General features: G+C 47.7%; 1 protein-coding gene across 1 annotated transcript in view; it reads right to left on the reverse strand.

Annotated features, from left to right (window-relative positions):
- BFSP1 (beaded filament structural protein 1) overlaps positions 1–18,235 on the reverse strand; it is a gene marked incomplete at both ends in the record, with an annotated part of 37,613 nt that extends 19,378 nt beyond the window's left edge. The window contains 3 exons of the mRNA XM_082671210.1: positions 1,140–1,235; positions 13,025–13,085; positions 17,862–18,235. Coding sequence (XP_082527336.1) covers positions 1,140–1,235; positions 13,025–13,085; positions 17,862–18,235 — 531 coding nt within the window. The remainder of the gene's footprint in view (positions 1–1,139; positions 1,236–13,024; positions 13,086–17,861) is intronic.
- Positions 18,236–22,723: the final 4,488 nt, after the last annotated feature.

Genomic DNA, 22,723 nt, shown 5'->3' on the forward strand with positions numbered 1-22,723 from the left:
TAAGCCACCCAGTCTGTGGTACTTCGTCATAGCAGCCCCAGCTGAGTAAGATACAGACCCTGGGGGAAGGATCTGGGTGCAAATAGTTTGCTTGGGCAAAGATGTCAGGAAACATGAGCAGTGGAGCGGGGAGGTGAGACACTGTGTTTTCAGGTGAATTACCCCTGTGGGCACCAGTCCTAGTGGGCTCTCTGGGAGCTGGTGCAGAGGGAGCTGGGGTACGTGTCCACCAACTCCATCCGTCCCTGGCTGAGGCTGCTCCCTCAGCATTAACTCCCCAACATTTCCTGTGAGGCAGACCTGCCCTCCGCTGCCTGGTGCACATCCGTCCTGAGGCAGAGACACAGATACTGCAGCTCGAGGGAGGCCAGGCTCCCTGGAGAGGTCAGCCCCGAGGGTTGAGGATCATGGCCAGGCCCACAGGTGTCTATGCTCAGATGACATGGCTGTGCAGGAAGGAGAGTCTGGCGTTTGCATTTCAAAGATGAAGAAGCTCAGAGAGGTTAGGCCACTGGCCCTTGGTTACACAGCTCCAGGACTGGACATTTCCAGAGCACCAAGGCCCCCCCAACGTGAGGCCTGTGAGAAGCTGGCAGGGGTGGGGGCAGAGCACAGCACTACATGCGAGGAGGCCCCTGCATGCCATGTGTTCCCTCAGAGACAGCGCTAAAAAATTACGATTTTTGCATTTTCTCCATGTTCTGAGCTGAACCAGTCAACAGGCTACAGCTTAATCAAGACGGATCTGTGTGCAATTACTCTGTGGACTGTGACGTCCTGCACAGATACTGGCTCCCCCCGACCCATAACCCCCACACACACACACACCGCCCCCCCCACATACACACACACACACACACACACACACACACACCCCACACACACACACTGCCCCCCCACATACACATACACACACACACACACACACACACACACACACACACACACACACCCCACACTGCCACCCCTCCCACAGCCCCGCAGGTCTGGCTCACTAGGTGCCGTCCAGCGACCAGCCCAGCCCCGCTTGGTTTGGGACATCGCACACAGGGCAGCCCACTCCAGCCACCCCATTTTTTCAGCCACGAGTGCCCTGAACTGGTTTTTTGGGGGAAGGGCTACAGAAGGGTCATGGTTACCTTTTTGTACCTGTCCTTGGCCGCACTGATGTCATCCTGCAGAAACTGGGCTTCGATCTGAAGGCGCAGGTTACTCAGCAGGGCTTCATCTGCCTCCTGCAATGAGAGGCATCGACTCTGAGGGGCCGCGGGGGGCGGGGGGCGGAGAGCACGGGCGTGGGTGTGACATCGGCCGGGTCTTACCAAAATGCAGACTTGTTTGGTGGGTCTGGGAGGGCGTCTGAGATTCTGCATTTCTAGCCAAGCACTGGGTTAGCCCATTGGACCTGGTCTAGAATAGTAGTTCTCAGCTGAGAGTGATTTTGCCCCCAAGGGGACATTTGGCACAATCTCGAGACTTTTTAAATTGTCACCACTTGGTGGGGGTGGGGGGGTGGGGGGTGCAGGGGCGGGCGGGAGGTGGGGGTGTTACTACCGGCATCTAGTGGGTAGCACCCACCGATGCTGTTAATATCCTACAATACTTAGGACAACCCCACACAAGAAAGAATTCTCCAGTCCGAAGTGTCAGTAGTGCCAGAGTTGAGAAGCCTTGATCTAGAAGGATCAGGGGGAAAGAGTACATTTATACACCGATAACCTTAAAATTTAAGTTACATCTGTATTTGTTCTATATCCTATCATCAGTGAGTTGAGTTTCTAAGACTAAGAAACAGTTTTCCCTTAACACTGGAACCTTTATTTTAGAATGAAGCTAGACTAACACAACACTGTAAGTCAACCATACTCCAATAAAAATTAAAAATAAACAAATACAATAGAATGAAGCCAGACCCCTATCTTACCATTCACAAAAATGAACTCTAAATGGATGAAAGATTTAAATAATTTAATACTGAAACAAAAACTCCAAGAAGAAAACAGGAAAAAGCTCCCTGACATGGGTGTTGGCAATGAGTTTTTTGGACACGACACCTAAAGCACAGGCAACTGAAATCAAAAAATTACAAGTGAGACTACATCAAACTCAAAACACCTGTGCACAGAACCATCAACAAAGTGAAAAGACAACCTATGGGATAGGAAACCTTAATTTTAAGAGTTTTCTCCCAAGGACTGTTGACACCTTGAGGCCATGTATCTTCAACATAAAATTCATGTTTTAGCATGATTGCTGTGGTGAATAGTGTTTGTTCCTTTCAAGTTGGAAATAACACTTAGGACAGAAGATTGAATGTTCTCACCAAACTTTTTGATAATTCACCAACTTTTATCTCATTGATCTTTTTTTTCAATAAATTTATTTGTTTTATTTATTTATCATTTTTGGCTGTGTTGGGTCTTCGTTGCTGCGTGTGGGCTTCTCTTGTTGCGGAGCACGGGCTCTAGGCGCATGGGCTTCAGTAGTTGTGGCTCTTGGGCTCTAGAGCGCAGGCTCAGTAGTTGTGGTGCACGGGCTTAGTTGCTCTGCAGCATGTGGGATCTTCCCGGACCAGGGCTCAGACCCGTGTCCCCTGCATTGGCAGGTGGATTCTTAACCACTGCGCCACCAGGGAAGCCCATATCTCATTGATCTTGTTTGGATCAACCAAATAGGTATGAGTAAGTATTTGTGCTCTTCATAAGACAGTGCTGTGATGTCTGGAACTGACTTAAATACTTCAACAATTCAGCGAAATGTTACAGGTCCAAGTTCCTTGCCCCCTCTGCCACGCCCACCTGCCAATACCTGAGGGCTTGCTAAGTGAATTTTTACTGACTTCCTAATGACTTGTTAAAAAGCATGATGAACGTTAGCAATGCGCTCTCACTGACAAAGGTAGAAATGTGGTTTGCTAAAATAGTTAAGATACTCCCTACCACTGCGTGAACAGAGTTAAGACAGTCAAGGTATGTGGACAGGCCAAGATATTTTGGGACACACGCCATCCTGGTACTAATAGCATTTAGGTTCCAGGGAGGCATTAGGCCTGCACTCTTAGGAAAGGCACTTGATTCCTTATAATCGTTCCTGTAAAAGACCGCTGGTGTAGGGAGATATGATTGTCTGACACCGACAGCAAGGATACCAGAATCCTGACCCTATTGTATCACCTGCCTTGAATGAGCTTTTCATGCAAAGTGTTGTCTTAGCACCTAAAACAGCAGAGATCTGGGACTTCATGGAGCCTGGAGAAGAGGCTGTATGAACCTTAGGGACTGCATCAGAAAAAAGGCTTATTTAATAAATATCCATTCACGTGAATTTGGTCTGAAACTTCAGCAAGATTGTCAGGGATCGGCTAACCCTCACCCAACTCAAACCTCTGAAACTATTTTATTTACCCAAGAGAACTTCAGAGTTTATCTTAAAGAACTTAAGAGTTGTGCCAGATCAGATTGGTCGATTTGCAATCGTTAGCGATGTACCTTCACACATGCCTTTTGTGTAGGTTTATGCAAGCCAAAATTAAATAAGTTGGGACTTCCCTGGTGGTGCAGTGGTTAAAAATCCACCTGACAATGCAGGAGACACAGGTTCAATCCCTGGTCTGGGAAGATCCCATATGCTGCGGGGCAACTAAGCCCGCGAGCCACAACTACTGAGCCCACGCGCCACAACTACTGAAGCCTGTGCACCTAGAGCCCATGCTCCACAACAGGAGAAGCCCCCGCAATGAGAAGCCTGTGCACTACAATGAAGAGTAGCTCCCGCTCGTCGCAACTAGAGAAAGCCCGCACATAGCAACGAAGACCCAATGCAGCCAAAAAAATAATAATAATAATAAAATTTTTTAAATTAAATGTTATTCTAATACAGGGTTGTCCAACCCTCAGGCATAATTTTAAATTTCTTAGTAGCCCCATTAAATAAAAGAAACAGGTTAAATTAATTTTAACAATATATTTTATTTCACCCAATATACCCAAAATCTTATCATTTTATCATGTCATCAACATTTTAAAAGCTATTGATGAGATATTTTCCTTTTTTCCAGGCTAGGTCTTTGAAACCTGGTGTGTATTTCACACTCACAACACATCACATCGATTTGAACTCTCTGCATTTTGACCCCTCCCCAGCCTCACATGGCTAGTGGCCCCTGCGCTGGACACGGAAGGTCTAGAGGACTGATTTTAGACACATGGACCATCTTGTCTTCTTCAGTGTCTCCTGCTCTAGGGTGAATCCCACAGCGCTTTCAGCCTCTAATTTCCAGTTACCAAATCCTTTCCCCTGAAGACTCTGAAATCCCTTCATGGATACCAGGGATGCCAACGCTGGGCAAACAGGTGGGGAGGGAAGAAGGGAAGGACCCCAAGACCCAGAGCCGGTTCCTCACCCGCAGCCCCTGGACTCTCCTGCATGCTTTCCCCGAGGTACCACCCACTTCTCAGCCCTAGAGCTGGGCCTCCGCTGTCCAAGCTCCGTTGCCCATCGAGAGAAGCAACAGCGTGTGTGAAAATCACACCCTTTAAGGGACCCACCCATGGTCTGAAGTATTATTTTTAAATCAGAAGTAAAAGAATGAACCAAATTATTAAAAGGGATGCATGTCGCCAGGTACAGGGCTCTGAACTAAAATAATGTGAAATCCGTCTTTGGGTGTTTTAGCTTCTGGGCTCATTCTTTTGATAAATGAGTTAACCAGTCGCTGACTTTTGATACGCTCTGCCTTCAGGAGTTTACCATCCTGGGGGCTTAATGATGGGTCCTCAAATCCTGTGTCACAGAGATGGTCACACAGAGTACAATGAAAACACAACAGTATTGCCCTTGTTTCAAGACCTGTGCTGTCCGACTCTCCCCACCCCCCCAGCCCCCGGGAGAGCAGAGCATTACGGATGCTCTTGTGCAAACGCCCCAGGGAAGGTGGGGTGCCCCTTGGAGGTCCTGGTGAATGGCTTTCTGAATTACTCAGGACTGTCACATAAGCCTGGGGAAGCCCCTTCATGACAGACATGGTGAAGGAAAGTAAGCCTGGGTGTCTTTCCAGCAGTGGGAAAGGGCTGAGGAACCAGATAGATCCTGGGTAATTGACAGGCCTTGGGAAGGACAGAAAGCAGGGAAGTCCCAGCAATCTAAGCAGCTGGGGTCCACGGCACAGCCCTTGGGACGACCCAGCTCCAAAGGCATTCATCTCCGCCCCCAGGAGTCACATCTCTGAGAGAGAGCTGCGATTGGCCCACATGGTCACATGACTGTCGTCTTGCGGACAATCCTACTAGGACTACACTGACGGGAAGGAAAATCAGCCGCACCCCCTTGAGGCACGGTGGTTCCTTGTGAAAGTGATTCTCAGCCCTGGGAATGGGACACTGCTGAGTGGGCGTGGCTAAATCCGGGTCAGAGAGGAGGCAGTGCGGGGTGGAGACCTGAGCTTCACCTTCACTTTCGGGATGCTTTTCTACTCTCCCCACCCTCGGCCCCTCAAGATTGCTGAGGATGGAATGGGGCAGGGAATTCTCAAACATCGTAATTTTCACCAAAAATTCACCCACAATTGATACACAATCACTGGAGCTGAAGAACTGAAAGTGAGGTTTCAAGGACCTTTTGTGTTATTACTTATGAAGGGATTGAACACTCAAGATTTTAGAACTAGAAGGGACCCTGGGACTTCCCTGGTTGCGCAGTGGTTAAGACTCCAAGCTCCCAATGCAGGAGGCCCGGGTTCGATCCGTGGTCGGGGAACTAGATCCCACATGCATGCCGCAACTAAGAGTTCACATGCCACAACTAAGGAGCCCTCGAGCCGCAACTAAGACCCGGTGCAACCAAATTAATTAATTTAAAAAAAAATAGAAGGGACCCTAAAGGTCATTGGTCCTCACACTTTTTAAAGCCACATGTGTCATCCTTCAAACAAAATATCCCAGGGAAGCCAACATACAGAAGGAAAGCAGAGATGTGCTTCTCGAAGGACAGGACGGGGGACAGGAACCCCGATCGGCTGGCAACCCTCCTCCCTCAGAGGCCCTTCAGCAAATCCATGGAACCCGAGGACTCTGACAAACGCAGCTCAGAAACTGGAGTCTCACCTTACGGACGGGGAGATATCGCACCAGTGGGCCGTTCAGCTAGTTAACAGAGGTTAACTGGAGATAATGGGAATGCGATCTTCCCTCTGCTAGTCAGGAGTTGAGGGCTGAGTCCTGATCCTGTCCTGCAAGGTGCTTGCTGTTCGTCCCCCACCTCCCTCTCAGGGTCAAGCCAAACAACCACTCTTAGGTCCCATCAGCCAACCTTTAAAAGAGTGACACTCCCAAAGGTGCGTTGCTGCCGCTGGAATGTGCAGTTGCTGATACGGGGAGAAGCGTTCGTTTGGAAGGGTTTTCTTTTGTTTGCACCAGACTCAGAAATGTGTAGACGCTTGTGTTTTTATTATGCTTTTGGATGCTGTCAGCTGCATTTTCCAAAGCACCAGCCGGAGCGTCTAGATTTTTCCAAATCGAGACTCTGGGCCAATATTCTAATTTTAGAAAACACTCCAGCCCTGATACTGTGTATGGTTTCATCGAGGCCAGTGGTTCTCAAAGTGTGGTCCCTGGACCACACCATCTGGAAATGATTAGAAACGTAAAAAATCTGGTGGATCCCAGACCTACCGGATCAGAATTTCTGGGGTGGAGGCCCAGGAATCTGTGTTTTAACATGCCCTCCAGCTGATTCTGATGCACAGGAAGTTTCAGAACCGCTAGCCTAGACGATTTCTGAGAAAGTAACTGAAGAAATAACTAGAGTCCTATATACCCTTGAAAAATCAGCCTTGCCAACCCAGTCACAGAGGTGCTGGAAATCCATTAAAACCCCAACTGTCTGTATCCACACGCAGCCCCAAATCCAGCCCAACTAAAAAAATAAACAAAAACCAAAAAAAAAACAACTGCTAAAGAATGGGTATTCAAATTCATTAAGATTTCTAGTTAATTAGGGTTTGATTAAAAAAAAACACCTACTGGGCTTCCCTGGTGGCGCAGTGGTTGAGAGTCCGCCTGCCCATGCAGGGGACACGGGTTTGTGCCCCGGTCCGGGAAGATCCCACATGTCGCGGAGCGGCTGGGCCCGTGAGCCATGGCCGCTGAGCCTGCGCGTCTGGAGCCTGTGCTCCGCAACAGAAAAGGACACAACAGTGAGAGGCCTGCGTACCGCAAAAAAATAAAAAAATAAAAAAACACCTACTTCAATCCTGGACGCCAAAAACCTTTCCAAAAATGTTAGAGCTGCTTTCCTTCCAGGGCTCACGCTGACCTGGAGGAGCTGGGCACGTCCCTCCACTCCCCACCCTCCCTCTTCCCACCACCTTGCCTTCCTCGACTCCACTCTCACCCTCTGCATCCTTCCTCACGCTTCCTCTGCCTTCTGTTCTTCCAGCCGCCCACCGCCAGCCTCCTCCTACACTCTTCTTCCCCAGATGGCTCTCCTCTTCTCCAGAAGTTCATTTCCAGCCTCAGAGGAATTCCTGGATGTATGAAGGCTTGTAGCCCTGAAATCAAAAGCTTCGTGCCCCATCCTTTCACCCCCCCTGAACTCCCTTGCCTCTTGCTCCTTTCCAGGCATGTTTAAGATACACGACTTACATGGAAAAGCACATACGGCAGCTTTAGGTATTTTCTAAAATTGTTTTCTGGTGAAAGCATTTGACTAGCACCTACATTATTTTCAAATTGGCAATATACATGATGAGTCCTAGAGATTAGCCAAACCCAAATATTTTAAAGTCATCAGTTCTAGGGACTTCCCTGGTGGTCCAGTGGTTAAGATTCTGTGCTCCCGATGCAGGGGACCCGGGTTCAATCCCTGGTCGGGGAACTAGATCCCACATGCTGCAACTAAAGATCCTGCGTGCCGCAACTAAAGACCTGGCTCAGCCAAAATAAATACTTTCTTTTAAAAAAAGTCATCAGTTCTAATAACTTTTAATGGAGTATAATCTGTAAAAATACTGAATCACTATGTTGTACACCTAAAACTAATAGTGGGAATCAACTATACTTCAATAAAAAATTAAGAATAAAAAACAAAAAAAATGTCAATAGACAAAGATAAAATAAAAGTCACCAGGAATGCTTACCACATCCAAAGGCTGAAAATCTGAATAACTTTGGCCCGAGTATGTAAGTAGTATGTTGAGGAATTTATTTCATTTCCAAGTGCATAGCAAGGAGCGGCTGGCTGTTAATACAGGCACTCTGCTCTGGAGGTTTAATTACCTGGGCAGTATACATAGACGGCAGCTTTATGAACATGGTGGCAACCAGTCCTGTCCATACATTGTGATATTTTCCAAGCCAGACTCAAAGACTGGGTCAGAGATTCCTAGTGTACCCCATTTCACACGGCCACACCCAGGGATCAATCCCTTCCAAAGGGACCAAAGGAAACGGACATTAGGCTGCGTTGACAGTCAAAACCCAGATGATGTGACGTCTGTAGATATTCAAAGCTTTGTCAACTAAAATCAGTGATATGACCGACAGCCAACAAGATGTGAATTCTACTGTACCATTTCACCTCCTTCTTCTCCAGTGACCATCTCAGTGGACAGAGAACCCGAAGGTCCAGCTGGCTGACCCTTGAGCGGCTGTCTTAATTTGAGTTTTCAGAAACAGACCCCGAGGCAAGGACTGGGAAAGGGTCCCTTATCTGAGAGGTAATCCCAGGAGCACTGGAAGGGGTGGGGTAGTGACACAGGGAAAAGAACAAAGCCAATAAAGGTGTGGAATGAGCGGGTTCCCACTGTGGGCAATGGGCTCAGTCCCCCAGGAGACTGGGAAACTCACTCTGAACTGTCGGGACGAAGGGTGGGCCAGCCAGGGACTCAGTCACCCCCTCCTGTCCCCCAGTGGCGGAGGGTCGCCCCTGGGGTGCTAATGCCCACACTTCTGGACTGTGCCCCCTGCCACTGCGGACGTTCCCAAGCCAGACAGATGCAGGAAGCTGCCAGCAGGCTCAGCATCTCTATGTGACATTGAGGGCGGCCTGGGGGGATGGACAGGGCACCAACATCTAATGGGAAGTGGCCACCTTCACCCAGAGACTCCGGCTCTGCGTCTGTCTCCTGAGAGACAGCGGTTCCCTGACTGTCCTTGGGAGGGAAAGAATGAGCCTTGGACACAGAGCACCTGGCTCTTGCCCACACCTGCTGCGGGTGGGCTGCGGGTCTCTGAAGTCGTTTAGCCTCAGCAAGGGTGAGTTCCCCCCTGACAGAGGGGTGATCGGACCGGGTTATCTGAGGGTAAAATAAACAAAATCCAAAAGGCTGTTCCGAGGCTCCCGTGAGCTAGTGCAGGGACCTCCCGATTCACTGTATTTGCATCCTGTGCCTGTGATTTCTGCTACAACCAAAATCTTCTACTATTACTCAGCCCGTATTTTTTTCAAATTGATTCATGTTTATTGACATGCATTTAAAAAGAAACTTTTTTTTTTAATGTCACCTGCTATAGAGAAAAGGTAGTCATAAAAATAAATTCACAGCTATTAAAAAGCTGTTCTATGGGCTTCCCTGGTGGCGCAGTGGTTGAGAGTCTGCCTGCCGATGCAGGGGACGCGGGGTCGTGACCCGGTCTGGGAGGATCCCACATGCCGCGGAGCGGCTGGGCCCGTGCGCCATGGCCGCTGGGCCTGCGCGTCCGGGGCCTGTGCTCCGCGAGGGGGTAGGCCGCAGCGGTGAGAGGCCCACGTACCGCAAAAAAAAAAAAAAAAAAGGTGTTCCTCCACGCACTCCCACTCCACCAGGGGTACGCAGCCACTTCCCGAGAAAACTAAGCTGGCGTCCATCACATCGCGTGACCTGTAATAACAACTGTAACAGGCAGGTCACATGCATTATTATGTCATTTAACTCTCACCAGGCATGCAGACGGACACCTGCTCCTATGGTGGTGGGAACTAGCATTGCTCCCATTTTCCAGACGAAGAAGCTGAGCCTCAGAGAGGGATACTGAGCGACAGCGTGAAGGGTCTTGCTAGCAGGCTACCCTCCTGTTGTGGATGGCACAGTTCTTGTGGGGAGAAGTGTCTTTCCCTGGACCCGGGAACAGCCACGCCGATGTGCTGCCCCCACCCGCCCGCGTGCTTGGTCCCATCTTTCCCCAGAACCTTCGTAACATTCTCACGGGACTCATACCCCAATTGTCCACACGCTACATCACAGTATGACGGGGGGAAATGGTGGAATGCCTTTCCCTTATTTTTCATTTTCTTTCTACTGTCTTATTTTTCTACTGGGAATAGGCATTGCTTTTGTAATAAGAGAAAAAAAAAAAAAACCAGAAGATTTGAGCTTGTTTTTAAATCCAGTGTCACTTGCCGCCAAAGGTAAAAAGAAGGACTAAGTTCTTTCTCTTCTTCAAGGAATGCCCAGGATGGTACCACGTGAGCAACAACCTCAGGGCCCAGTCCAGAGAGAGCCCTGCTTGCAGGGAGGACAAACAGTCACAAAGCAAAACGAGGTGTGCTGCGGAGGGGCTGAACTGGCACCTAAAGGCGAAGGGTGTCAGGTGCCCCTGTTCCTGAAGGCCTCGGCCGATGGACAAGACGGCGGCCCCACCTGCCAGCCTGGAATCGCCACCAAAAACACAAATGGGGGTGAGCCACAAGTGTCAGCTGAGAGCTGAGTGAGGGCAAATGCTAATAAGGCCCCAATCCACGCAGACTTCCAGCAGGCCTTGGGTCCTTGAAACCCAGCTCAGCACACGGCCAGTCATGAGCTGTGTGCTTAGGGCTCCGCTACAGGACACCCTCCCCGCCGTCTCTGTGCTCACTTCTGTGTGCCCATCTGTTCCATTGGCCTGAGACAGTCCAGCTTCTAACAGTTGACCTGCGTAATTACTGACAGCATCAGCTTCACACAGTGTCCCGAGTTGGACAATACGTTAGATGCTCACACAGAGATGGTCACAGAAATATCATACAGTCAGTAACATACACAAAGCAATATTCAGTGTCCCTAGAGTGTAGTTCTGACTTTCCCACCGACTAGCGGAATAATCCTAGACAACAGACGTTGGACGAAGCCAGGAAATTAGTGGCAAACACTCCGAGCTAACCCTGAGCTAACCCTGACTGTCTGAAGTTGCCTGGGGTTCCTGTGGAGAAGAATCTTATTTTTTTTTCATTTATTTTATTGAAATATAGTTCATTTACAATGTCCCATTAATTTCTGCTGTACAGCAAAGTGATTCGGTTATACACATATATACATTCTTTTTCACATTCTTTCATGGTTTATCACAGGATATTGAATACAGTTCCCTGTGCTCTACAGTAGGACCTTGTTGTTTATCCAACCTATATATACTAGTTGGCATCTGCTAACCCCAAACTCCCAATCCATCCCTCCACCACCACCCCCCTCCCCCTTGGCAACCACAAGTCAGTTCTCTATGTCTGTGCGTCTGTTTCTGTTTCATAGATAGGATCATTTGTGTCATACTTTAGATTCCACATATAAGCAATATCATACGATATTTGTCTTTCTCTTTCTGACTTACTTCACTGAGTATGATAATCTGTAGGTCCAACCGTGTTGCTGCAAATGGCATTATTTCATTATTTTTTATAGCTGAGTAGTATTCTGTTGCATATAAATACCACGTCTTCTTTATCCATTCATCTGTTGATGGACACTTAGGTTGTTTCCATGTCTTGGTTATTGTAAATAGTGCTGCTATGGACACTGGGGTGCATGTATCTTTTTGAATTAGAGTTTTGTCCGGATGTATGACCAGGAGTGGGATTGCTGGGTCATACGGCAACCAGGTGGAGAAGAATCTTAAGGCCACATCTGGGCGCAGCAGGGAAGGGTGATCGATTTTATCAGCAATGAGGTTAGGGGTGGGGAACGGGGAAGGGGGAAGGCAGCCAGGTACCCTGAACAAGCAACCCTTTAAATAACCAGTTCCCATAGGTCCTTCCCCTCTGACATCTGAGCTCTGAAATAATCAGAAAAGGATAATGCTTACAGCTCTTTGCCATCCCTGGTTTCGTCCAACCTCTGTGGTCCACAGTTATTCTGCTATCTGGTAGTCAAGTTCTCCTGGCTACAGCAGAAAATCCAATCAGCTAGATGGTGATGGAGGATCCAAAGAAGGAAACTGCCCCTGCAAAGAACAACTCCACCCAACCTCTGCAGGAGGGTCTCCAGCAAGAAGCTAAGAATCCTGGTGCCTCGCACATGGCGACTGTTCATGCTTCAAGTGTGAGGAGCTTGAGGGTAAAAGGAAATTTCGTCCTCTATTCTCTTGAGACTTTCCCTCGGGAGGAGTAATCTCAAGACTCTTAGCCAACAGGATAAGGTAGCATTGCCTCCAGATAACCACCGTCCGGAGCAGGTTCCCTCCTAAGTTAGGTGCAGACAACAGCCAGTCCCTGTAACGCTGGCCCATTTTGATAGCCAAGCAAACCAATGAGCTTAACCGTCTAGGGATCTCTCACGAGCTCATTTAGCTTGTGGTAGAGGAGTGTGTGTGGGTGTGTGCATTCACTCACAAAGATTTAGTTGAAATTACAAAGTCAAGAAGGAGAGTGACACACAGACATAGAGAACAGACTTGTGGTTGCCAAGGGGGAGGGAGGAGGTGGGGGAGGGATGGAGTGGGAGTTTGGGGTCAGCAGATGCAAACTAGTGTATATAGGATGGATAAACAACAAGGTCCTACTGTAGAGCACAGGGAACTATATTCAGTATCCTGTGATAAACCATAATGGAAAAGAATATGAAAAAGAATGTATATATGTGCATAACTGAGTCACTTTGCCGTACAGCAGAAATTAACACAACATTGTAAGTCAACTATACCTCATTAAAATAAATTTTTTAAGAAAGAAGGAGAATGACAGCAAAAGAAATAGGGGAATCCTGGAAGAACACAAAGAGGCAGCGCGCGAAACAACCGTTCAGCCGTTTAGCCCCGTCTTGCCGTGAATCTACTCAAACCCAAGGACGGGCTCAGCTCACCTTGTTTAGCCGTTTGAGCATGTCTTTCAGCAGCAGCTGACACTCACACTCATTTTCATACCTGCAGATGGGACACAGAAGGGAGAGTTGGGCAGCTTCCGTGATCCGGTATGTGTGGTCACACAATCAGCATTCAATTAACCTGAGTCCTACCCCCTCTCATTAAGGGAAGCAGGAGCTGAGGCTGCATTTTGGAGCCCACTCCTTCCCAACCTTCTGCACATCCCTGCACATGCAGGAAGTGCCGCCGGTGGCCCCATAGATGGACAGGAGTCTCCCGGCCCGGAGTCCCAGCCCCAAGCCCCCAGTGCCCCCTCCCAGCCACTCGAAGACGCAGGAATCAGATCCCAGCGCACCTGTACCCAAGTGCGGCGGCAGCACAGAGACTGGGAGGCTGTACTAACGATCTGTTACATCAAACAGCACTAACCTGACCTGGTCCGGATACCCTATACTATTGTACTTATCATCACGTGTCAGCTTTTCTGGGTTACGCCCTTTAATCCTCACAAAATCCTGGAATACAGCAGTTCCTGTTACCCCCTCGGGAAAGACGAGGAAACCGAGGTTGAGAAACTGGCCCGAGGCCGCCGCAGGTGCTCCTGGCACTTCACCCGCATCTGTGCGGCCTTGCCCTGCACACCAGGGGCCTCCTGTGGGCTGGCAGGCAGGGCAGGCTGGACGGCTCAGAGAGTCAGTGCCCCTGGGAGCAGCCTGCAAGCTCTGACAGGGCGATTGGGTACGTACACACCCTGGCTCCCTGGTCCTCAGCTGGGATCACTGAGGTGTGCTCTCCACCCCGCAGGTGGCCTCCAGTGGCCATGCAGGTAACTTGCCGGTGACGCACTCAGTGTTGGCTCCTTTCCCTTGCTGCCTATAACCTCCTCACTCCGCAACTGGTGCTCCCTGATGCCACCTCCCAAATAAGCGACTTTCTCAGGCTCGGCTTCAAGGACTCCAAACTAAGAGAGGGGTGCAGGACTCAGATGTGAGTCTGACAACAAAACTGTGTCCTGACAGCCACACCATGCTGCCTGGGTAGAGCAGGGACACCCTCAAAGTTAAACATACACAAGGTTAATAAAGCAGCAGATACTAGGAGCAGGTGTATTTTTTTTCTCCTAGTCGACTTCTTCCCTGGACTTCTAAAAAAATGGTAAAGATCAAGGAAGCAGAGAGACCCCAGAAATCATTCTGGTCAAAACGAGTTTCCTTCTAGGGGGAATTTCACCCCCTGAAGAAAAAGAGAAAGCCCCTTCCCAAATGACCCCCGACCTCGTTCCCTGCAAGCTGTCCCCAATATCCATTCTAATAGGACTTAGAGCCCGTCATGTTTGGTGGCCACAGGGCTGCCTAGAAGGGAGACTGCATTTCCCAGCCTTCCTTGCAGCTCAGTGTGGTCCTGACCAATGGGATGTAAGCATGTCTGTGGCCCCTTCCAGGTATCTGCGGTACAAGATGGTGCAGGTGTGTCCTTCTGCATCCCTTCCTCCTGCACCTGAAACAGGGATGCCACAAAGCATCGCTTTCTGTGTCCCTGTACACCCATGCCATGGGTCAAGTCAAGGACTTTATACTGTGACAGGTGCTGGGAAATCGTGCCTCAGAATGAAAAGTCTTGACTTCAGGGAAGAACATGAGGTATAGGAACACTGTTCTAAGTGTTTCCAGTTCTAGAGCCACCTAAGCAGCTCAGCTATAACCAGTAAGCAAAATATATTTGCATCAGTTTTACCTTTCACACCAGGATGTCACATTTAACAGTTTCTTTTCTGTGTGCCTCTAATGGAGCCAGAAATGATGTTTTTTAATGTTTAATTAGCTTTAAGAATAAAACTGTTAACAAAATCTAATTTTCTCATTGCTTCTTCCTGCTAGAAACATCCAAGAATTTCTGTAGCTTAAAAACATATTTAATAAACAACATGTTAATGCGATTTTCATGCTTAGACAAGCCTAGATATTTTATTACAGACGAGTGATTTCATTATAAAGAGTTCATTGTAAGAATTCATGATATATTCATATATTCATAGAAGTGAATATAAAAGTGAATTCATAAAGTGGAAAAAACCATTTTGGCTTCAATTACCTGATTGTTTTACAGGATTATTTTTGGTTTTCAGCGATTTGGATAATTGACTCTATTCATCATTGTATTTTGGTAGTTTTGTTTTTATTTTATTTAGTTTTTATTTTATTTAGCCTTTGTTTGATGTGCTGAAGACCTGATTTTGAAATCATTCAACTACCCAGGTAAAGAACATACCTAACAAGGCTGCATACACCTTCCTATTTCTGCATTAATTTCACCTGGTTCTGGCTAATCATCACCTCACCTCTGGAATTAAACCAAACTCGGTGTGTGTACCCATGCATGTAGATGGGTATGATTTTTATAATGATTTTCAAGTCCCACTACTCAAGTTAAAACATCAAAACTTCTCCAAGGGGGCAATGGGAGGGAATAAATTAAAGAGAATTATCAAATAAATCACAGCGCCTGAAGGGTCGGCTCCACGATGGACATACAACTCAGAGCCAAGTGAAATCAGCAGGACTCATCATGGCCACTCCTCCAACGAGGGCTCCTGGGAGTCATGCCGGCCCAGCCAGATCACAGCTGACTGTGGCCCAAGGACCAGGTAAAGGCCATTTGGGGATCGGAGGTACTCTGATGACCCATGGAACTGCCCTGGGTGTCAACCAGCATTCACTTCCATTCTCTTTAGGGAACATAACTTAGTATGAATGAAGTCCTACGTTTGGGCCTCACTCCACAGGAGTCCAAGAACAGCTTCTCTCTAAGACACAGTGTTCTGGAAAGGGTATGGGCCTAGGGTGAAAAATCCAAGTTCCAGTCCTGCCACCCACAGGCCCTCTGCAAGCCTCAGTTTTCCCTTGAAGGGCCACAGGGATTTTCAGGTGCATTCTTCCAGCTGCAAACCTATTTCTGTGGATCAAAACCAGAAACAGGGATTTCCTGGCGGTCCAGTGGTTAGGACTCCATGCTTCCACTGCAGGGGGCACGGGTTCGATCCCTGGTCGGGGAAATAAGATCCCACATGTGCAATTTGGCCAAAAAAAAAAAAAGAAAGAAAAACAGAAGGACTGACGGGAATGGAATCGATGCTCATGATCTGATAAATATGCTCAGTACCCAATGCTGAATATCCTGCCCACGACTGGGGTTGAGAATGCGGAACTCAAACACAACGCACTTGTGAAGAAAACCCTCTGGCTACCCTAGACCAGAGGTCCTCAAACCTGGCTGTTCACTGCAATCACCAGTGGAGCTCATTAAATATAAAAACCCTGGGCCCCACTTGAGGTCCAGGATGGGGCCTGCACATCTGTATTTTTTAATTAATTTATATAATTTTTAAACAGATAAATCTCTTACGTGGTTAGAGACTTTTTTAAATGACAGAAAAAGGTAAAAGTCTCCCTCTCACCTCTGCTCCTACTTCCTTATTCCCATAGGTAACCAGTGTTATGAGGTTTCTGTGTGTGTGCTTGTGTCGTCTTTTTTCTTATGCAAGCAAAACCTCTCTACTCTGACCTCCGTCTTCTTAAAATAGATGATAACACACTACTTTTTTCCACAATTGCACAGTATTCCATTGCATGAATGAAGCACAATTTTATAATCTGACTCCTATTAACAGGCCTTCAGGTTGGTCCCAGGCCTTTGCTATTGCAGATCACGCTGCAGTGGATATCCTGGTGGACATGCCCTTTGACACCTCCTGGAGTGAGTATCAGTGGGTAAATTCCCTGAAGTGCCCAGCTGAATCAAAGCGCACACCCATTTATCACCTGGAAAGATGCTGACAAGTTGCTGAGCATCCTTTTTCTTTGAATAGCTTTTTGGGTGATTTTAACACATTATTCAGTCTGTCAAAAGGGGGGACATTGCCCAGGAGCAGGACCTCTGAAACTTCAAGGTCGTTAACTTAAACGACGAATCACCTGGGGGTCTTTTTCAGAGTCTGATTCAGGAGCTCTGGGGTGGGCCCAAGAGTCTCCATTTTTAACAAGATCCTGGGTGATGGCAATGCTGCTGATCCATGGATCACACTTTGAGGGGCCAGACACTAGCAGGCACACGCTGAAGCAATGTCCAGGTGTCCGCTGTGATGCAGTGAAGGCCGTTAGACTTAGCATGCTCAAGACTTGAATTCCAGTCCCAGTGCAGCGATCCACCAGCTGAGTGACCTTGCCCCCAATCTCTACATTGTCTGAACCTCAGTCTCCTCATCTGTAAACTGGGTGCAGTACCGTCTATAACAGGATGAGGCTGTGAGGATTAAATAACATCGACACATCTCAAAAACACTGTGCTGAGCGGAAGGAGCCAGACACATAAGAATAGGTCTAGAAGATTCCAGAACAGGCAATAGTAATCTATGGTGACAGAAATCAGAACGCTGGGTGCCTCTGCTTGGGGGGACTGGGGAGAGGGAAGCAAAGGCTGGGAAAGGGCAGAAGGTAACTTTCTGGGGTAGAGGAGTATCTGGCTTGTTTTAGTAGTTACATGGGCATCTGTTAATACATTCGTCAAGCTCGCTGAGCTACACACTTAAAATCTGTGCATTTCATTGCACGTAACTTAGATCTAGACTCTAAAAGACATTAACAGCAAATTACACGATTTCATGCAAACCGTGACGTGCCACCAAAATGGAAGCTAGTCCTATCTTAGGGAGATGCAGCACGTGCGTGCCTCTGCCGGGATGAAGTCACCGGTCGCCTGGGCCCGGAGACGGCCCTCCCACCTCCGGGGGCAGCGCTCTCCCGGCCCGCGCTGCCTCTTTACTCCCACGGCTGCGCTTACTTGCTTCGGAACTCGCAGAGGGCGCGCTGCGCCTCTGCTCCCTGGCGCTCCAACCGGGTGCGCTCGGCGGCCAAATCCCGGGCGCGCTGGCGGTTGCCCTCGACGTGGCGGGCGAGGGCATCCTCGGGGCCGGCCAGCTCGTCCAGGCGCTGGAAGGCGTCCAGCTGCCTCCGCAGGACGGCGTGGCGCTGCTCGAGCGCCCGGGCCCGCTGGACGTGAGCGGCCACGCGCTCGCCGAGCCCCTGCAGCTGCGCCAGGCTTGGCGCAGCCGCCCGGCTCTCCACCAGGCTGTCCGGCTCGACGGGGTGCGGCGCCTCCTCGGCGCGCTCGTACTGCTCCTTGCGGGCCTGGAAGACGTAGCTGCGCCGGTACATGACTCCTCTGCGGGCGAGCGTGCAGCCGGCTCCCAGAGGCCCCTCGTCGAGACAGCAGCGCGCTAAATAAACATCGGAGGCCCCTGGCACGCCGCTGGGACGTTCCAGAGCCGATCAGCTGTTGCTCAGCGCTGCGCCCAGCCTCGGGCAGAACAAAAGAGCGGTCGGCCTGCTTTTGTGCGCTGGATTAGCGGCCCATACAGCTCTGGGGGTTGGAAGGTTACATTGGGCAATGTAGTTTTTGTTCCGTGATTGTTAAAGCCCGTTGTTTTGTGAGTAAATGGAGGGTCAGGAGGACAGGAGAGGCATGCCTTTCTTTTGACTGCTTCCACTGGGAATTGTGAAGGAAGCCCAAGGGAGCTTGTTAAACTTGGACTAGTCGGAGAGCCCAAGGACCCCTGGCTTTGTCTCTTCTCTCTCTTTCAGTCAAGCTCTCAATGCCAGAACTTTTTAACAATACCATTTTCTTTTCTGATTACTTAAGCAATTCTTTTTCGTAATTGCAACATGACATTCAGGACCCCTCCTTATATTAGGGGTTCTTAACCGTGGATGCAAAATCAAATGGCACCTCTGGGTAAATTGTGAGGTGTATTCAAGTAAGTTCTTACTGATACTTGTGCATGTTTGTAACCAATCTCTTCTTTGTACAATAACTCAGAAAAGTTGTCCTTATTATAATATTATCCTGACTCTCATGGATTCTGAAAACCTTTCCAGAGTAGGAGATACAAGCAGAGCTCCATCAGGACGTTGGCATAATAGATTATTTGAACCAAAGAAAAAATTCTTAAAGATTTGATAAATTGGCCAATTCTCAATTACATAATATGAAGGAATTTTTTTTTTGCCACTATGTTTCATTTTAATTTGTATTATGGAAATAACAAAGCTAGGCTTTGACAAACTTAAAAGTAAATTGTGGGTGTTGAAAGAAATGAATAGCATCTGATCAGGATGTTCCTAAATATAAATATTTTGTCCTATCTCCGGTTTTAAAAATCATTATCAAAAGCCTGTTTTCATAAAAGTAAGGATTAGCAGTGCCATCTAATTAACTCTATGGATTGCACATAGTATACTACAAATTAAAGTCATAGTTATCAAAGATCAAGAAAATTACACAGATCTTTGTTGGTTTCTCAGAATTTATTTTTTTCTCCAAAAGGACTATGATAATGGATTCAGTCTGGAATGAATCTATGTAAGGGCCAAAGTTGTGCTGGCAGTGTGGTTATTATTCTATTTTGCTGTCTTAAGCCATTCAAAAATAGATTTTATGATCAAATCAAGGAGCACCAATGAGTATTTTCTATGGTATGGCACACATATACCATGCTGATTGCATGGTAAATTGGTTTCAGGCTTCCTAGAGAGCAAAACCAACGTAGGACAAGAATAATTTATTAAAAAAAACCATTCATTCCCTTTGACATCATGTATCAGTCAGCTATTGCTACAGAACAAAATGACCCCCAAACTAAGTAGCAGACAAGAAGTCTTTATCACTCTGTCCCAGGTCTGCAGCTCAGCTGGATAGCTCTTCTGCAAGCTGCAGGTCTTCTGATCAGCTCGTGCATCTCTGCTCCAAATGTCTGCCACCCTCCTAGAGCTTGCAGTGACAGAAAGATGAGAGCAAGCCCAGGCACACAAGATCGTTCTAAGCCCTTGTTGGCATCGCGTCTGCTAACATCCCATTAGTCAAAGCAAAGCCCACAGCCACAGCCTCAGTCAAGAGGCATGGTTCACAGAAGGCCATGGCGAGGGTGTGGGTGTGGAACTCTGTCACAATGGAGTGAAGCATTGGGAGGGACCAGCAACCCAGTCTACCACTCATAGAAATCCCGTTTGAGAAAAACATAAACTTCCAGGAACATAACAAAAGAAAAAATATTATTTCCTTTTAATCCAGTGGAACAAACACTTAGAAAACATCTACTCACAAAGCATCATCTGGAAGAGTTAAATATTGAACAAGGTCAAGTCCCTACCTTTAAGGGGCAGGAGACAAATTCCTACTCAATGAATGAAGACACAAGGAAATCTGGGATAAGTTCTAAAATAGAGATGGTAATAAAACGCTGTGGTTGTATCAAGGCAGCAGCAGTGAGCGGTGCGTGGGCAGTTAGGGAAGTTGGAATTCCAGGCAGAACAGCATGAACGAGGTGTGAGCCCTGTGCTCCCCGAACATGGTGAGGCCAAATCGAGGCGGGCATGGCAAGAACGGTCCCACAAGGGTAAGTTCGAAGGCCTCCCATTGGTGGTAGTGGATTGAACATGGGCATGATCTCTACTCCCTCCCCCAAGCCCCACCGAAAATGGCAGCAAAGAATGTTTTTAGATTAAAACTCCACAAAAATAAGGAAGAAAAGAATACAGTGGACAAGATATGTGAACAAATTTTCAGGAGACTGACTAAGCACAGTGGAGCAAGCTAAGAAACCTAAGTGTCTCGGGGGGATGGGAGAGGAAAACAGCTGGTTCATGCAAGAGAACCTCAGAAATCTTAGGAATTGGATGTACCAGATATGGCAGAAGATGGAGGCGAAGGGTAGCGCTACCGAGTCCAAGCTCGTACTGCTCGCCACACGACAGGCCAATAAATGGAGAGGAGAGTTGTTGGGGGAATGCATAGCGACTTTATTCAGAAAGCCAGCAGCCCGAGAAGATGGTGGACTCGTGTCCCAAAGAACCATCTTCCCGAGTTAGAATTCAGGCTTCTTTTACAGTAAAAGGGGAGGGAGGGTGGCTGGTTGTTGCAATCCTCTTGGTGCAGGAATCCTTTGTTCTTGCAGCTGTCCAGGTAGGTCTGGTCACAATGCTCCTATAAACCTTCAAGAAGTATTATTCTCCGCCTGCAACTTTTTATCTCTATATGAATGGAAAAGTGTTATGCCTTTAAAGGTCAGAGCCTTGAGAATAGATTCTCCTGTGTATTTCAGGCTATAGGCAACATTCTTTTACAAAAGGTGCAGAGCCTGCACGACTAAGCCCCGGCAACAGAGCACAAAGGTTAGAGCTAAAGGAATAGATTCAATATGGAGTCAGGTTTGTTCTCCGTTACAGTAGAGCTGAAACACAAGAGGGTTGCCTGAGAGTCTGCATAGGAGCAGTTAGAATTTCACATCTCCTACCCCACCCTGCACAGTCAGGCAACCACCCAACCCCCATCATGACAGGAGACTGGAAGTTATTCTCCAGCGAAATTGAACAAGACCAAGTTGCCAGGCACGGCCAAGGGTAGAATGATGGCCAGTTGAAGCCGGTGGGAAAGAGAGGCAGCTGCAGGCAGTGGGAGGTGGGCCAGCAAGTCCATCTGGTCCCAGTATGGGCACTGGTAGAAGGGGGATAATCACTTACAGAACGAGGGTCACCATACCTCCCAGTTTACCTGAGACCATCCACGTTTACACCCTTTATCTCAGTGTAAGTGTAGGTGGCACCCACTCTCAAGAGTATCGTGGTTTGTCTGAGAAGGACACAACAAACATCTCATCCTGGCCCTGGACGCACAGCCTGAATCTAACCATATAAGGAAACATCCAGACAAACCCAAAATAAGGAACATTATTAATAAAAATAGACGGGAACAATGTTCTTTAAAATGTTAATATCATAAAAGACAAAAAGAGATGTGGAAAGATTCCAGATTAAAGATGTGACATCCAAATGCACTACTGATCCTAGACTGGATCCTGTGCTGGAGGAGAAAAGATGCTGTAAGATCATCACTAGCTCCTTCGGCAAAATCGGAAGATGGACAATAGATTACACCTGTATCAATGTTAAACTTACTGAAGTTTATGACTACGCCACTGTTAAGTAAAATAATATCTTTATTCTTAGAAAATAGCCTCTGGGGACTTTCCTGGTGGTTCAGTGGTTAAGAATCTACCTTCCAATGCAGGGGACTTAGGTTCGATCCCTGGTCGGGAAACTAAGATCCCACGTGCCGCAGGGCAGCTAAGCCCCGCGCGCCACAACTACTGAGCCTGTGCGCTCTGGAGCCCATGTGCCACAACTAGAGAGAAGCCCGCGTGCCTCAACAAAAGATTCTGCGTGCCGCAACTAAGACCTGATGCAGCCAAATAAATAAGTAAATATTAAAAAAGAAAAAGAAAAGAAAATATCCTCTGAACTATTTAGGGGTAAAATGCATGATGTATGTAACTTACCCTCAAATGATTTTTAAAAATTACATGTATAAATATATACATAAACATAAACATTAAAATGTATGGAAAGAGAAAGAGAAGGAAAATGGGGCATAATAATAACAATAGGTGAATCTGGGTAAAAGGTATGCGGGTCTTGTTTGTACCATCCTTACATAGTTTGAGATTATTTTCAAAAACATTTGTGAAAAGTGTGATCACCTTATACATTAAGCACTTTGCGGTGTAGACATCTAAGAACTATTCCTTGCTTTACTTTATAGCCGACTAGCTACATAAAAGCAAAGAAAGGGAGAGGGACAGAGGGGAAATG

The sequence above is a fragment of the Grampus griseus genome (assembly GCF_964374135.1).
Source record: "Grampus griseus genome assembly, chromosome: 14".
Classification (NCBI taxonomy): Eukaryota; Metazoa; Chordata; class Mammalia; order Artiodactyla; family Delphinidae; genus Grampus; species Grampus griseus.